Source organism: Trypanosoma cruzi, genomic scaffold (genome assembly GCF_000209065.1).
Source record: "Trypanosoma cruzi strain CL Brener 1047053516313 genomic scaffold, whole genome shotgun sequence".
Lineage (NCBI taxonomy): Eukaryota > Euglenozoa > Kinetoplastea > Trypanosomatida > Trypanosomatidae > Trypanosoma > Trypanosoma cruzi.
Genome location: NW_001849516.1, coordinates 19,200 through 35,806, shown reverse-complemented (window position 1 = coordinate 35,806; position 16,607 = coordinate 19,200). Strand labels below are relative to the sequence as shown.

At 44.4% G+C, this 16,607-nt stretch overlaps 3 protein-coding genes and 2 pseudogenes across 3 annotated transcripts, besides 23 other annotated features; 1 reads left to right on the top strand and 4 right to left on the bottom strand.

Moving 5' to 3' along the window:
* Window positions 1–924, bottom strand: Tc00.1047053506193.70 (annotated as a pseudogene).
* Window positions 1–2,882: a sequence feature (heterozygous, non-Esmeraldo-like haplotype).
* Window positions 1,100–1,148: a microsatellite.
* Window positions 1,723–1,755: a microsatellite.
* On the bottom strand, window positions 1,886–2,872 carry Tc00.1047053506193.60 (ascorbate-dependent peroxidase, putative; the record flags this gene model as incomplete). The annotated part of the gene is made up of 1 exon (XM_803556.1): window positions 1,886–2,872. One exon carries the CDS (start codon window positions 2,870–2,872, stop codon window positions 1,886–1,888), a length of 987 nt encoding a protein of 328 aa, XP_808649.1.
* Window positions 2,883–3,042: a sequence feature (areas merged during assembly that could not be assigned to a particular haplotype. This can correspond to areas where the two haplotypes were merged or to regions with more than two copies in the genome that were merged during assembly.).
* Window positions 2,910–2,959: a sequence feature (T-rich).
* Window positions 3,043–7,449: a sequence feature (areas not merged during assembly with more than two copies in the genome that could not be assigned to a particular haplotype).
* Window positions 3,051–7,426: a mobile genetic element.
* Window positions 3,059–3,277: a mobile genetic element.
* Window positions 7,244–7,268: a sequence feature (AT_rich).
* Window positions 7,247–7,426: a mobile genetic element.
* Window positions 7,431–7,456: a microsatellite.
* Window positions 7,450–8,626: a sequence feature (haploid, non-Esmeraldo-like haplotype).
* On the bottom strand, window positions 8,195–9,961 carry Tc00.1047053506193.20 (hypothetical protein, conserved; the record flags this gene model as incomplete). Its single annotated transcript, XM_803555.1, has 1 exon — window positions 8,195–9,961. One exon carries the CDS (start codon window positions 9,959–9,961, stop codon window positions 8,195–8,197), a length of 1,767 nt encoding a protein of 588 aa, XP_808648.1.
* Window positions 8,627–11,560: a sequence feature (heterozygous, non-Esmeraldo-like haplotype).
* On the bottom strand, window positions 10,309–12,603 carry Tc00.1047053506193.10 (hypothetical protein, conserved; the record flags this gene model as incomplete). Its single annotated transcript, XM_803554.1, has 1 exon — window positions 10,309–12,603. The coding sequence occupies one exon, from the start codon at window positions 12,601–12,603 to the stop codon at window positions 10,309–10,311; it is 2,295 nt and encodes a 764-aa protein (XP_808647.1).
* Window positions 11,561–12,265: a sequence feature (haploid, Esmeraldo-like haplotype).
* Window positions 12,266–13,197: a sequence feature (haploid, non-Esmeraldo-like haplotype).
* Window positions 12,521–12,560: a microsatellite.
* Window positions 12,633–12,729: a microsatellite.
* Window positions 12,730–12,804: a microsatellite.
* Window positions 12,880–12,914: a sequence feature (T-rich).
* Window positions 13,090–13,128: a microsatellite.
* Window positions 13,198–13,618: a sequence feature (areas merged during assembly that could not be assigned to a particular haplotype. This can correspond to areas where the two haplotypes were merged or to regions with more than two copies in the genome that were merged during assembly.).
* Window positions 13,619–16,607: a sequence feature (heterozygous, non-Esmeraldo-like haplotype).
* Window positions 13,671–13,691: a sequence feature (AT_rich).
* On the top strand, window positions 15,453–16,607 carry Tc00.1047053506193.5 (annotated as a pseudogene; the record flags this gene model as incomplete).

The window sequence follows — 16,607 nt, the reverse complement described above, 5'->3', positions numbered from 1 at the left end:
GGTTCTGGATACGTCACGGATGATTCCAATACTGTCAAAGTACCCACCACGTCCCGCCGTGCCGATTTTCTCCTTGAATGTAATTTGGGCGCATGCAATGCTGTTACTGTTCCACAGCGCGCTAAAAACGCGGTTAGCAAAACGGGTGACAATAATATTCTGCACCATTTCCTTCCCCAAGTAGTGGTCAATGCGGAATACCTGGCGTTCATTGAAGAGAGGCTTCAGCTGATTTGAGAGCTGCTCAGAGGTCTCCGTGTCCCGGCCAAAGGGCTTCTCAACAATGAGACGGACCCAACCCAATTCTGGCTTTTGCATCGCCCCTTTGCTGAGACCCCGGCAAACGCCCACAAAAACGGAAGGTGGCAGCGCAAGGTAAAAAAGGCGATTTCCCCCTTTTTCCGGCCCCTGAAAGGCCTCTTCCATCCGAAGAATCCTCTCGTTCAGGCGTGCAAAGTCCTCGTCGCGATCATACGACCCGGTCATGTAACTGATCCGTCTCAAAAAGTTACCCACATGAAATCCGCGCTCATCCAGACGAGTAAAGAATCCGGCAAGAGTGTCCTTTTTCCACTTTTCCACATCCTCCATTGTGGGGCGGGCTTACCCGAGAATGTTGACATCCCGAGGTAGCATGCCGTTGCAGTATAGCTGAAAAAGCGCCGGAAAGGCCTTCTTTTTGGCCAAGTCCCCGCTTGCACCGAGTACCACGATGATGAGGGCCCGACCCCGCAATTCCGGCGAGACAGCATCGGGGATGCGTTCGCACACTTCCCCCCTCAATTCCGCTGCAACCTTTTTGGCGTTCTCCATTAAATATTCACATAATTCTTGCGGGTGGTCCCGCAGCGTTCGTTCTCGAAGCGTATCAAAAAATATGTCCATCTCCTTTTGGAAGCGGCAGCGATTCTCCGACGTACTCATTGACCGTGACGGTTTCCTTCGACTCAAACTCTCCCGTTTAGACCCCGGTTATGGGGGAGAAGGATAAGAAGTGTGTGAAAGAAGCCAAGCAGTGCCACACCGTGCGGTTCAAAACATTCCGCTCGTCTCTAGTCCGGGCAGAGGTCGTCAAAAAACCTCCCCCCTTCTCTCCCACAAAAAAAAAAAAAAAAAAAAAAAAAAAAAAAAAAAAAAAAAAAAAAAAACCCAATAAACTAATCTCAAACCACCTCTTCTTGCTTATATCTGTCCAGGAAAATAAAAAAAAAAATTGGGAAAAAAACAGGGGGCAAAATACATTCACGTCAAAAAACTCCTCTGGGGTCCACACCGCACGTCTCCCGGGGGCCCTCGCACCGGCGTTGAGGCACCACCACCCTTTATTTCTTTTTCTTTAACAGCCACCCCGTTCGAACTTTCGCTTTTCAAAAAAAAAAAAAAAAACGGGCGCACCAGGGCCTCAAAACTTAGACCCGTCCCCTCCTGGCATTTGTTTCCCCGTAATATCGTAAACATTTCCCACAGAAGTGGGGCTTTCCAAAAGAAAAAAAAAATCTTTTTCACCAAAAAAATTAATTTCATAAAAAGTGGTAATTTTCCTTCTTTTTTTCATTTTACTTTTTGGATATGCTTTTTGTGTTTTTTTTTTTGTCCACTCATTTTATTTTCGTTTTCCTGAAGCGACAACGCAATCGACACAAAAAAGCTCAACAATAGCATTGCAAAACATAGGTCGTCAGACGCACACACACTAAAAAAAAAAAAGGTGTGGTATCCGCTTAATAATAATAATAATAATAATGGTAATAATAAAAGTCGTTTGCCACTAGATAAAATAAAAAGCAATAAAAAGATAACATTCGACGACAACTTTGAACCCGGGCCCGATCAACTATTTATACATGAACAACCCTTGTGTATGCTGTTATATTCTTCACTTTGCCTATTTTGACTCTGCTGGGAGAGACTTGAGATTGGTGGTTCCAACCTCAAGCAACTTCTGATAAGCCTTGCTGAAGGCGTTGCAAAAATAATCATTGTCGTCCGCGTACTTCTTCGCGATGGAGCGATATTTGTCGTCCAGAAGAATGGAAACATCAGCGGGCAGCATCATAAGGCGATTAGTGGTTTTGTCCATGAACTGCATTTTCTTCACATTGGGGTTCAGCATCCACTCGTTGCCAAAAAGCTCCGTAAAAAAGGAGTTGTCAAAGCCGTACTTGTCGTGCGTCCACGGACCCACGTAGCCCGTGTTCTCCAGATGGCACTCACCACATGTGTGGGCCCCGATCAAGGCAACAGTTTCTTCATCATTAAAGCCAAGACGTGAAAAGACATCCCGCACGTGATCCTGCATCCTGGATGCGTCAGGGAGACGCCCATCGGGGCCACAAACGCTGCCGTCCTTTGCATCCACGCGCCCCCACCGCCACGGAATCTCCGGGCCGCCCATCGCCTCAATCGACACCACCGCTGCGAAGGACCATAAATCGGCGTATGAAATTTTCGGGTACTTTTTCTTGAGCGATTCCAGCGCATTTCGTCCTTTATCAAGCCCTTTGTTGCCGGCATAGCTGCACTCTGGGTGAAATCGCATCGAAGCGGAATTAGGACTCCCATCCTTTTTCCGGCAGTCCCATGATCCAGCCTCGTGCCACGCGAGTCGCACAAAAAGAGGTCCTTTAGACATGTCCTCGGAGAGTATTTCTTCAATGTCCCTTCTTAGTGAGTTCACATCAAACGGGGGTGCCTCCGTGACCTTTTGTCCCGAGGGAAAATAACATAAGGCCACGGTGGCACCGCCCAAAAGCAATGCACCGGTGGCGCCAGCAGCAATTTTAGCCGAGGAATGAAGAAAACGGTACCTTGCCTGAAAACCTGATTTGGATGAAGCGTACTTCGAAAAGAATGAACCAAAACAAAAAACCATTATGAATGCCCCAATTGTGATTCTTTAACGCCCACAGAAAAGACAAAAAAAAAAAAAATAATAATAATAATAAAATAAAATTGAAAAGAGCCAAGAGTAAAGACGCTTTTTCAGACAGAATACATTCCGTCAGTCAGCCAGAGAGAACCAGGCATGACGGACCAGCAACAACAACAACAACAAAACAAAAATCTTCCGGGCAGCTGGCCGGATCCTGACAATCTATGGAAACCAAACAATTTGGGAAAAAAGGTTCGTTAGTTAATTGCTTCAATGTTTTATTCTCATTCAATATATAGAATTCTGTGGACCATTAGCATGGTCCTTTGTCCTCAGTTAGGATTTACATATTGCTACTTACGAAGTGGCAGACTTTGGGGTCCTCCAACCACAAGACCCCGCCGCTCCCCTTCGCAAGTTCCGAAGTGTGAACACACGACCGCGTGACACGCCATCTGCGGGGTTTTCCGCAGACCGTACGTAGGCAAAGGTTTTCTGTGCTCCGCGAGAGTCCAAAAACCATATATCCGTCGCAGCTCCCACGTCATGGCGTGCGATTTCGAGCTGCCTTTATTCGCCGCTCCTTGCAGCGAAGTGTTGTCCACCCAAACGTCCATGGTGGATGGCAAGATGGCGGAAAAGGCCGATAAGGCTAAGCGTACCGCGCAAGCATCGGCCTGCATGATAGAAAAGGCTTCTTCTCCCATTTCCCTCCGGCAATTTTAACGTCGCCGGAGTCTGGAATAAAAACGGGTCCCATCCATGGAGCGATGCGTCCGTGATGATGGCGGCCGATGCCTTTTCCGTGGGCTTGCTGTTTCTCTTACGGTTATTCTCAATCATTTGTCGTAATCTCTCGCCCAAACCAGCCTCTGACGGCGGAAGGTTCGCCGGGGATGTCTCCAGCACAATCCCTTGGTGAAGTGCGGATAATCTTCGTCGCACTGCCTTGATAAAAAAGTAGTAGTCGCATAAACGCATGCCCGAAATGGCAGCCGCGTACAAAAAGCGTGACGTCACAACCTCCATTTCCGCGATGGTTAAATACTTCAGCGCCGGCATGGCGCATACAGACCGGACAAACTTGTCACTCAGAGACACCGCCTGGCGAGTGTGATCAAATTGCACCCCCAGAAAGTTGCAATGCGCAGCACCCGATTCGCGGTCCTCCCACAATGTCACACCGCTTTTCGACCCTACAATGCGTATATTATCGATCCGAACGTCGGCACGCACCGATGGAGGTGCAACCCAGAGGAGGCGAACCACCGTCGTCACCCCCGCAATTGCCGAGGTAATAATCTGGAGAATTTCTGGGCTGGCCTGTAACGCATTGGGAGCCGTGTAGGTCCCACCAGCGTGCCGTCCTCCACGCGGCATCGAAAGAGATGCCGAGTCTCCCGCGGTAAAGAGACTTGAAAAAAGTATGCCTTTAAATCCAGGCAGAACGCGGCCTCAGCCATCACAGGCAGCAAATAATGGGAAATGTGTAAAAGAGGTGCGTTAGCCCCGTAAGGGTCGTCTCTGTTCTTGTCGCGTGGCCACGCGATCCATCGTCGTCGTGAACCGGTGGTTTTCTCCTCCACAACCGAGAAAGGGTATTATCCATCCGCCTGTTATTGTGGACGAATCGTCCTCGATAATTCCTGCTTTTCGTAACAAATGCGCATCAGCGACTGGAATCCTCCGTGAGCCTTCGCACGCTTTACCGGAGAAGGGCAGAGGGAAAGGGGACCGCCCGACGAGTCCCCAAACTTGCATGAGCCTCTCCAAGGTGGCCGGGTTCAACCGAGTTTTAATCCACTCTAAGTTCAATACGGGCACGTTGAATTGCTGTAGCGGGATAGCGTGTTCATCTTGTGGAGTGGCCAGACGCGTCCTTGTGGCGCGTCTCGTTATTGTAGCGGCCTGATTGTGATTAAAATCATGGAAAAAACGCTCCTCTGCTCTTAGCCAGGGTTATTGCCCTTCCGCCGTTCCTCCCTTCACATCAATGCGGCCAGCGACGACACCTGGGTCAGCATTGTGGTGCACTTCCCCAAATATCGAACTGTGTTCTGGGGAAGGTCAAACGGGTCGACGTGCCTCGCCAACTGCGAGATCAGCTGTGGGTCCAAATTATGCGTCTCCACGATTGGAGCAGCGTGCCGCAACACACCGCGTTTTATGGAATGCGCCGTGGCATCCCAAGGAGCCAGAGCTCGTTCGACTTCGGCATTAGTAATATTCGTGAGCTTTTCGTTTTCTTGAAGTGTCCTGCATAGCTTTATAATGTCTAACACTTCCTGCCCTCGTATCCTGACGAACCGCGAGGCGCGGTGGGGATCCGCTCTCGCCGTCTTCGGCGCGACGGACCAATCCAAAATTAAGGCCCCGTCCGCCTCCATTGTGAAATTTTTGGCTGTCAGGGACGCGATCTCGGACCAACGACTCGCCGTTATCCACGCAAGTCGAAAAACAACACGTTCCTTCCAATCGGTCCGACTGCGGATTACTTGATTCATCTCTTCCTCTGTCAAGGGGCGCGCTTGCTTCGTTTCCGATCGCGCCGCAATTTTTTGTGACCTCAAAGCCGCCATATCCAGCGGGGTTCGATTCATTTCCAACATGGACCGCAGCATCCTGGCGTACTGCAGTCGGGTCGATGGCGTCACTTCGATTGACACCAAAAAGACCGCACAGCTATCCTCGTTCATCGGCTGTTCGTGCGTGCGGCATGAGGTCGTGAATTGCCCCGCGAGGGACATTCCACGCTCCCACGTTGACGGCGCCCACATCTCTCGAGCGACCTCGTTCGCTCTCCTCATATAACTGGCCCAAAGCGGGGATGTCGGTAATTCGTCGTACCACAGTCGGGCGTCGTTGGCAGATAAGCTCCATTGCCCTTCCCGACGATTTCGTCGGGCAATTTGAAAGATCGGGTGGAGCGTCGGCGGTGCGGTGCGCTGCCTGTGAAGATTGGTGGGAGGCGGCGGATTGGATGGGGCTGCCGTCGTCCGCTTTCATAAAAAGCAGCAAGCAGCCCCTCTGCCGTTTTTTGATGGGCGCCTGTGTTGTGAGTAATTCCCTCTGGGGCGCACATTGCATGTAGATGCCTCGTGTCCAAAAATATGACAACGTTGGCATCGCACAGTGCGTTGGGTTTCTCGCCGATCGACGAGAGTCTGGGTCGTCCTCGCATAAGCGTCCGTCTGGTGAACAGCGGTGTAAGGACGGGCGCGCAGTTTGGAAAGCCGGATGCCGGGATCGGACGCGATTGTGAGCTGCATCCGGAATGTATTCAGTAGGGACCTCCCCAAATTCATGATTCGATCGGTGGGATCCTGCAGGACTTCCAGCGCGCTGATCCACTCGACCAAATTGTCAAAGGCAAGTTTAACCTGCTCGTCGTCCTGTCGCCAGCATTGGTATGCACACCGGAGGTCGATAATGACTCCGGAGGCGCCCTCATTCCATACACGTGAGGGCCACGTAGTGACGTCGAATGCGCAGAAACTGCGGTCCTCTTCCATAGGTAATCGGGCGTCCAGGGGAGAAGTGCGGGAAGGCAACGGCGTGGAAGGGTGGAAATGTGGTCTCGCAGCATTACCGTGAGGGGGCCTGTAAGCCGCCGAACTGTGTCGGGCCGCACTGCTAGGCACGCCTCCAGCCATCAAGATATCCGTTTGATGTGTTAGTGTAGATACGCCATCGTTGGCAACGTGCCGAGTAGCGGGGGCCGCGTCCCGCCCCGCAGTCTCCGCATCCTGCGCGGTTTGTAGTGCGTTAAGGCGTGCCTCCCGTTCCTGGAGTTGAGCAGTGAGGACTCCCAAGTAGAATTCGCGCTCCCGTAATTGGGCGCGATCGGCCTCCAACTGCTGTCGTAGTTCTAGGACCTGGTTGCCGGCCCCGGCGATATTGGATTCCCTTACCGATAGGTTAATTTGCGCCTCCTGAAACTGCGAGTTAAGCCGAGCATTTCGATTCTGCACGTCCGCGACGGCGTTCGCGTAATCAAAATTTAGGCGCTCCCTTTCAGCCGTGATGAGCCCTTGTTGGTGCCCCAACTCCCGGGCTGCCCCCATAGCGGGCAGGAGCGCTTGTTTCTCAAAATTAGGGATCTGAGGCGCGCGGAGATTCGCAATATGTCCAATAAGAGTAGAATCCTGCCATGCTTTAGAGACAGGTCCATGAGCAAGCATAAGCCTGTGGATGATGGGGCCACAGTTAACGTCTCGTCCGACAGCTGGTTACCATTAATGAACGTCATCTGCACCTGGGTCTCGCCACATTGGCAGACCATTTCCCAGAGACGGGCGCCAATATCACACCACTCGGAGGGTGTGTAGGGAACCAAAGTCATTTCCTTAAGCTTACCTGGCTGTGTGTCTGTAAAAAATAAAATTAAAAATATTATCCGGCCTCTATCGGCTCCCTGCCCCTACAAAGTCGCGTTCTTCCCAAAAGATTCATACGGTAGAGAGTATCATAAAGAATGCATTCATTTATCAGGATATACACATACATTAATTAAGTTAGCCAGCTATCCCGCGATCATTCTTTTCACAAGCTCCTAAAAAATAAAATAATAATAATAATAATAATCCCTCATCCCTCCCATTTCATGCATCACCAATATTTAGTGAAATCCCTCATGCTCTTCACTGGAGGACCACGAAGAAGTTGAAAGAGCCTCTATGAGATCTTCAACCGTGTCGTCTTTATGGGCCGAAGCCGTTATGGTTGTGCTCAGCGAAATCAGCGACGGTCTTCTTCCACGCACAGGAAAAACTGCATACTTTGTTGAGGCAGCTGACGGGGACTGATCAGATAGAGTGCACGGCATTTCGTATTGAGGTGATGGGGAAAGTATTTTCTGTCGCTTTCCTACGATGCAAATACGATCATCTTCCATCAATTGGGAGGGATAATGACGGCACCCCTGTTTTTGCCGCTCTTCCTTCTGTCTATATCCGTGCTGCGCACTTTTGGGGCACAAAAACGAGGATGTTAGACAACAATTACGCAAACCATGATCATCATTTGTATCTCCTGCTCTTCCCCGCATACCCACTCCTACTGCATTCCCACTAAGCAAAAAAAAAGAAAAAACATGGAAAAAAAAACTCAGTTTTTTCCTCCACACCCCCAATTTCTCTTTACTTTTTTAAATATATACACAGCAGACAAAACCAAGATAACCCCGTTGTTGCATTTTATTTAATTTTTATTTCAATGCTACTCAGCGCTGTGTAAGCGCCAAATAAATTCCCTAACGTACATCGTCGTCGTGGAATCCACCGTGCTGCAATGCCTTCACACGACTGCATTTTCCTTGGAAGACTACTTTTCTTTCTTGGATTCAAGAGACGATGGATTTGTGCCTGCGGCCTCCCTGGGAGCCTTTCCCTGCTTTTTATCCCGTTTTGCAGACTCGCTCGCTTCGTTTCCGCCGGCCTCCGCCTCCACACACTCCACCCTTTTGGCATCGCCGTCACTTTCTTTGTCAGGAATCTCGCTGCGCCCTTTGTCAACCGGATAAATCCACCGTTGGTACAACAATATGACAAAGACGACATCATCACGAAAACACGCAAGGCGATGCAGCCATGGCATCTTCACAATAAATGCAAAAAGATCATCGATAACGGTGTTAAGGGCGCGATACACAAACGTACGCCACGGGAGCTGCGCGACGGTTTTCATCTTGTAGTTAATAAAAATTTGCGGTGTTAGCATGGCAAACCCAAAAAAGTAAATAAAGCGTACCTGTGTATTTATAATAAACGAATACCAACCTCTGTGGGTATCATAGAGTGCCAAATACACAGTATAAAGGAGTAGAACAGGTGACATTGCGCACATAAGATAACGCACGGCACGGTCATCATGCTTACGCGTACACTCATCATAACCATCATTAAAAGTAAACCACCACCACCCATTATCGTGACGGAAAAATCGCACGGTTTGTGCAAGTTTCCAGTACTCAATGAGAACACCAACGCCATTTGGAACTAGAATAGACCACGACGTTTCATCACCATCCAAAAGGTACAGAAACACAATGGTTTGAAAGTAACAATTCATAACAATTGTACGAACTGATAAACCTTTAAAATCCTTTCGAGACCGCCAAAACTTTACGTCGTTTGAAAAGGCCAAATACTCAAACAACATATGCAGCAATGTCACAATAAGAGTCAAACCCAAAAAATAGGGATTTGTTTCCAAGAATATTCGCTTGGTCTCATCTAAATCCTCAGGCTTTGCCAAACCCAACTCCTGATTCTGTTTCATGGATTCTTCGAATTGAACATAAAGAGCTAACTTCCATAGAGGACGTGGGGAAATCGTGATGGTGAAATTTAGCGGGGAAGCCGCAGTTGTGGCGTTAATTTCCAACAAGTGATCTCGCAGCACCCAAAAGTTATTGATGTAAACTAAGGGTAGGTATTGTTGCGTTTCGTTGTCCATAATGTAATAAGGTATCATTGATGAGGGAAGTGGGTTGGAAAAGTCAACAATAGGGCTTAGAGTCAACAACGGTTGAAAGTAGGCTTTCCAGACAGTCCTTGGCTCCAAATCGGTGGTGTTGCTTGCGTCACCCTCCGCTGTTTTCGTATAGAGAAACAGATGTTGCTTCCGCCTTGCGCTTCTAAAAGGCAAGTAACGCACTAAGGGAAATAATTGCGAGTATTCCTTTTTCTTAATAATCGTTTTAATGGTAAGGAATGCGCTGCTATTTTCAGCATAGCACCGGCTTAAATCAATGGTATAATGTCGCGAAATTTCTTGGGTATTATCATCAAGAACCAAATCTGAGAATATATCCTCAGAAAATAAACCGTCTTCACCAGATGTGATAATAATGGAGTATAAGTCGCCTCTTTTGGAAAAAGGAGTGTATTGCAAATGCACCTCGGTTACCCCAGAGGTATCCCGTCCTCTCATCTTCAAATTGCTCTTGTTCCCGACGCTACTCGTGTCTCTCGAGCTGAGAAAAGAAAACATGATGAGAAAGACCATACCATAAACAAGAACTGTCCGCCACATCGAATTCAGGGAGGGATTTTTTGCATCTCCACTCTGTGTTGCCGGAGCAACCATATCTAATAGTCTTTTCTACAGTTAAAAATATACAACTCCACTTTTCTTTTTTATTTTTTTTTCATCCTTTAATTGAGAGTGAAAGGAAAAAAAAAAAAAAACAGGTGTAAAAAAAAAATATATGTATACAAACTAATATATGTATATATAAAGCTCAGAGAAAACAAGCCTCTCTCGTTTTTTTTTTTTTTTTTTCTTTATGTTAAACACTGCGTATCCACACATGAATAAACAACAAAAACTAAGAGCCATTGTTCACCTTATCTCCCAGCTCAATTTCACTTTTTTTTTCCCTTCTCACAAATGCCGATGAAAAGAAAAAAGAAAAATGCACGTTATGAACAAAATCACATATGCTTGAGGACGTCTAGAACATCTACAAAACAAAAAACATGGCCAAAGATGGTAATTAGGCCAGCTCCATTCCGTTTAAGAAGGTGTTCCGAGGGAACAAAGACCCGCCATTTGTCACGTAACGGTTGATGAAAGTAAGAAAGATCCGTTGAATACCTCAGATAATCTTTTATTGATGGTGTATGAGAAAACGCTGCCACACACAAAAGGCAAACAAACAAGAAGGCGACCAGATTCATTGCACCATCGTTTTCTTTTATTTTTTTATTTGAGAGTTTTAAACCCCAAATCTCAGAAGGGGTGTAAAGACCCTCTTTTCCAGTTATCTTGGCGTAACGCCGAATAATTCCAAGATAGTCTTCACTTTCAGATGTTTCAGGTGGAACACAACCCAAAGGGCCTCGTTGTAAAGCTAAAAGGCGACTGCACACCTCATCCTTCACACGAAAAAGTACATCCACTTTTATGGATGAACCAGGGGAACTTTGCGTAATACTCAAAAGGACAACCTCATGAAGATCCAAAGTAGATGCCAAATCAAATCTAATAGAACCCCGCTTTTGGCGCATGTAAGCCGCTACAGTAGCATCCATCCTTTTTTTATATTTGGTAGTTACAACGTCAATCCAAGTAATTGTCTCATCATCCAAATTTTCAACTAGAATGCGTTCTTGTGGAGACAAGTGATGCTGAAAATATTTCATCATTTCGCGCTCAGAATTTGAGTTTAAACCTTTTTCAATATCAGTTTTTTTTCTCAATCTTTTCTTTTCATATTGCCGACCCAAATTCACTGTCGCTGGAGGGTCAGATGGAAGCCACGCAAGTTCGCACAAAAATATAACATGTACAACAATAACCGTAAAACGATATATTGAAGGTACTCTACACGTAAACGCAAACAAATCATCCAATATTACTCCCAATTCGGTAAGCAGAAAGCTTTGGTAAGAAATAGATTTTGCAGGCAATCTTAGATAATTGAGCGGAATGGAGCATTTTTTCGCGGAAACATTATCCCAAATATTTGGAGTCATCCGATATAAGTGAGACAAAACGTACAGAATACCAAAAGACATACGAAAAAAAAATTCTAGTCCATCCTCCCCAAAAAATTCAACTTTGCCCATGAGTCTTTGGCTTAAATGAAAAAGTAAAGGCATACCAGCAAACATCACTGCCTCCCTGTAAAAATCAAAATAGGAATGTTTAACCATCCTTGACATTTCTCGCTCTGCCACGGATATCCTGGTCACAGAAACACAATAGTAAAACATTTGAAAAATCACCACAATATTAAAACCAGAAATATATAAAAACTCATACATTGTAAACAAACCCATCGTCAAAATTCGACACCCTACTTGAAGAGATAAAGAAAAACCCTTTTCATCACCATTATTTCTCATAACATTCCCTCGAAGGAAATAATATAATTCTTGAGCTGCATAAAAAGCCATATCATACAACCGGAAAAAAACCAAAGAGCGGAGCTGTAAAAGTTCTTCTCGGTATTTTTCGGCTAATTTAAAGCGTTGACTCCCTCGAGCCAGCAAAACATCGTGTGCCTGTTGTATCTTTATCATTTGAATACGACAAGATTCACAGTTTGGATTTCGATCCGGATGCCAGCGCTTAACAGCCTCTCGATAAGCACGTTTTATCTCATTTGGTTGAGAGCTAGGAGAAATTGCAAGAACTCTGAAATGCGCATCTGCTTCGACATCGATGAGACATTCCCACAAAGGCCAAAAATACCATAACACTCCCATTAATACAATTAATACTCCTAATAGACGGAGTAAAAAAAGCTTTCTTGATCCGTACCTAGATTTTCTTTCAAGAAACTCTCGCAAACAGCAATCAAGCCACTTCGTCTCCGCATCAATATAAGCCGAACGAGCCTCATCCCGAGCATCATCATCCACCGGATCGGGACACGATACCGTTTCCACTTCCGATTCCCGCTTTTTTTTAACTAGAAACACGCGATTGATAGCATGCATTCTATCTACAAATGCAGCAAAACTACTGTTTTTTTGCAGTGCATTTCGTGCTGTTGTTCCCTTCAATGGTCCCTCATTTTTAAATTCTCTGAGTGAACCCAAATTATTGTTTTTGAACAAATTGCGGTGCTTCATTTCCTCCACACTAACTTTGCTTCTACTTACAGAAAAATAAAAAAGACCAACAAACAAGAAAACGATAAATAAATAACAAAAAATAATTAAATAAATAAATAGATTATGTCTCACCCTCTCTGAAGAGTCACAAGGAAAATTAAACATGTAAACGCATCATATCGTTCCAGCACTTCATAAATAAATAAATAAATGAAAATAACTAAATGAAAATAAATAAATAAATAAATAAATAAATAAATAAATAAATAAATAAATAAATAAATAAATAAATAATAATAATAATAATAATAATAACAATAATAATAATAATAATAATAATAACAACAATAATAATAATAATAATAAAACTGGTATACACTATAAGCGTGAAAAATCCCATGGCAAGCGCGAAATAGAATATTATAAATATGCCAAACGCACAAGAAAAAAAAAAAAAAGAAGAAAAGAACAAACAACCTTAAATAATAATCCGCCAAGCAAATCCATCTTCAAATCATTTACATACTAATAGTCAAAAATAAAAATAAAAAGAAAAACGGCTAATATTTGGGCAATTAAAGAAATTTTTCAGGAAAAAAAAACGGCGGTTCGACATATGCTCCTTATTACACTTAAGATATTAGAAAAAGCAATAATAATAATAGTAATAATAATAACAACAATAATAATTCCCTGCAAAACAGACAAGCACACACACACACAAAAAAAAAAAAAAAGCAAAAAGAATTTTACGCAAACAAGAAAATTAAAAAAATTCAGTAAAACTTTTCCACTTCACATCATCATCCAAATAAGCAAAATTGCAATTTATGAAAACTAGTTTTTTCAGCAAATGAGAAGTTGCTTTATTTTTTTACAAAAAGTCTTCATAAAAGTGGCCATATAGAGTGACTTGCAGTTTTGGAATTGAAAGGGCGTCATACAATATTTCCGGAAGCCCTTCAATAGTCATTTTCCCTTGCATAATTTTACGTTTGGCGTCTAGTATCGTTTTTATTTTCCTTTTTATTGGAAAAGTTTGCTACTGGTGGCATTTGTTAGATGCGTAATAGTTTCTTTTTTGAATGCACTCCATTGCCCCGTTGCTAGAATAATTTTTTATGGTGATGTATATATATAAACATGTTGCCCCAGTTTAAATATATTTTGCTATTATTTCAAAAAAAAAAAAGGTGCCAAAAACCAAATCATAGGGTAGAAATTTGCAATTGATATTAAAATTTTTTTAAAAAGGGTCATGCTTTTTCGCAAAATTGCAAACAATAACACAAAACAAAACAAAACAACTGCAAAAAATAAAGGAGAATTCGACGCCCATAAAAAAACACAGCCTTATGAATGACCAAGCGGAGTTTCACAAAACAATATTGTCACCGATATCCAAAATTACGCCGGAGAAGTTACGGGAAAATGTCAAAAAAAGCGGACGCCCTCCAAATGAAAACACCACATTTCACCAACATACGCCAAGAGAACCGGACAAAGAAAACACACACGCACACGAAAAAAAAAAAAAAAAAAACGGCGCGACCGACGCCGCCCGGACATTGCCGGCACCCCGAAACCTCGGGCGGTCAGAAGGGGCAGGAGGAATCGAGATCCGGGTCGTGACGGCGCCCTGCCCCTTCCTGGGCGTGTTTTTTTTCTTTTTTTCGATTCGGCATTGTCGTTTCTTACGGCCGTCGCCGGCGGTAGCCGTGTCTTTTTTCCTTTTCCACCAGGCGTCAGTGTATGGGCGATCGCTTTTATTTTCCCGGAGAGCCCGGGAGAAAGGTCGCAAGGAATTATATGTATATATAATTGCGTTATTTGGGTGGTCACATATTCTTTGTAAAGAGTTCTTTTCCCCGCTGGTAAACACGGCGGCTTCCAAAAACGAAATTAAAAGATATTAACAATAAAACAAATTATTTATTATGCCTTTCTTCTTTAAGCACAGGCTAAGGGCGATTTTGACAAATTGCTTTTGTTTTTAGGAACGGAGCACAAAAGGCCTAAAAGCCATATCATTTTTTTGCTGTTTTTTTTTTTCTACTTCAGGACACACCGCTTCAGCGCCATGTTTGTTTTTTGTTCTTTTGTTAGTTTTTGTTTTGTTGAGCGGTTGAATCTTATTATATTCCACCCCTTTTTTCCCCGCCAGTTTATCTGCGCGTGTTTATGCGTCTGATCACAATACGCTGGAGCGGTGTTTTTGGAACGATTTTGTATCGTGTGAGTTGGCGTGAGTTTTGGGTGTATTCAATATATATATATATATATTGCAAAGTATTGACGCTTTTTTCCCATGTTTATTTTTAAACTTTTTAAAAACTTGTAATTAAGGAAAGCCGTAATTATTACAGGGCGTTTTTGCAACACCGAGAGCAGTCACCAATCGCAACAACAAATAGAATTGAGAGTGCTTACTTTTAGGGGATATCATTCATGCACAAGAGCCCAATGAAAAGACATTAGCGCGGGCAGAGGAAAATAACAAGGTAACGAATGAAGCGATATTTTTATTTTGCTCTATTTCGCTTGTTGATATGCCACACCAGTGAACTCACATTTGACGCAAATGCGGCGACGGATCCAGCAAGACTCTTTGAAAACAGTCTATTGAATCATGGATGAGTGCGAATTCCGGAACTGCTTGTACTCATCTCTTCTGTCTGCCTTTTCCTTTTGGGATAAAAGGAATTATTGTGACCACTGCTGCTGTTCAATGAGAGGGATTGGAAACGGAAACAAAACCATTTCGGTGTCAAGGTTTTGTATATACGGCAGGGGAGAAAGAAAAAAGCACAAGCAATCATTGGCATCCTCCGATGTGGACGGTGCTGAGACAGATGTATCATGAGCTGCCGTACAATTTACCTTTGAGGTGCTTGCGATTCTGGTATGCTATGACGAAAAATATAGGGGTAATATTCCGCACTTACTTGTTTGCCTTTTGAATATTATTAAGGTAGCGAACCCAAAAACAGGCTTGCAGTTAATTAGTATGAAACCAATTCTCAATACTACGCATATGGTTGGAGGCAAATTTTTGAAGTTGTCTTTTCCTTTTGAGAACAGCGCAGTTGTGACGAAAGAGGGATGATTTGTGTTTTTTTTTCCAAACTATAAGCGCGAATGGGCTTACAATATCCAGCTTAATTTATTCGGAGGATGACAAAATAGCGTCGAGACCCCACTATCGAGCGAGTGCTGAGGGCGGCAGAGATGTCGCCATCGTGGATTGGGAAGATGCGAAGATGCCCATTTTATCTCTTTGCCATCTCGGAAATCGCAGAGTTTACGGAGGACGAGATGACGGGAAGGCATGGACAGAGGCTCTTGGAACACCCTTACGCGTGTGCGGCAAAAACGGGAGGGAATTGGTTTTGAAGTTGGAGGTAACGCTATTACTGTGAGTATTGTGAAGAATAAAGTGATGCTTCCTAAAACACTTGGCGCAACATGGTACATAAAGCGAGAATAAAGGGTGGCCGCTTAAATTGTGGCTCTCTAACTTCAGTAATTACATCTTTGACCTTTGAACGATATCTGAAATTGACAAGACAGCCACAGTCATTCTTCCGTTGAAAAAAGACGGGACTTTGTTTACTTTTTACAAGAACGGCGGTGATACATCCTGCAGTCCTTTTATTACACTTGTTATTCTTTTTGGCTGCGTGGTGGGATCCGTGAAAAAAAAAATATGTAAGGACGTGGATAACCGTGTTTCCCAGACGTGTAGTTTTTTAACTGCGGCGAAGGCCTTATCACCTCAAGGGGTTTGCATTACTTACGTACCCACGAACGTTAGGGTTGGATATTAGTCTGGTACCCTCACTGCGGGTCAGCGGAAAGATGACTAACTTCAAGGGGATACAAAAGTTCATGGGAAATCGAGAAACACGAATGATGATTTGTGGTTTAAACTTTCTGGATCAGGAGGAAAATGGTCCGTTGGCAAACCAGGGCAGAAGCAATTTTACCACTTTGCAAACTACAACTTTATTCTTTTGGCAAAGGTGACCATTCATCGGGTGCCGAAGAAAGACAGCATTTCTCTGCTGGGTGCGGGTCTGGGGGACGGTCAGGGCGCGAAGATCATTGGACTGTCGTACGGCATGAATAAAGAGTGGGAGACAGTGTTTGATGGGAAGAAAACAGCATCG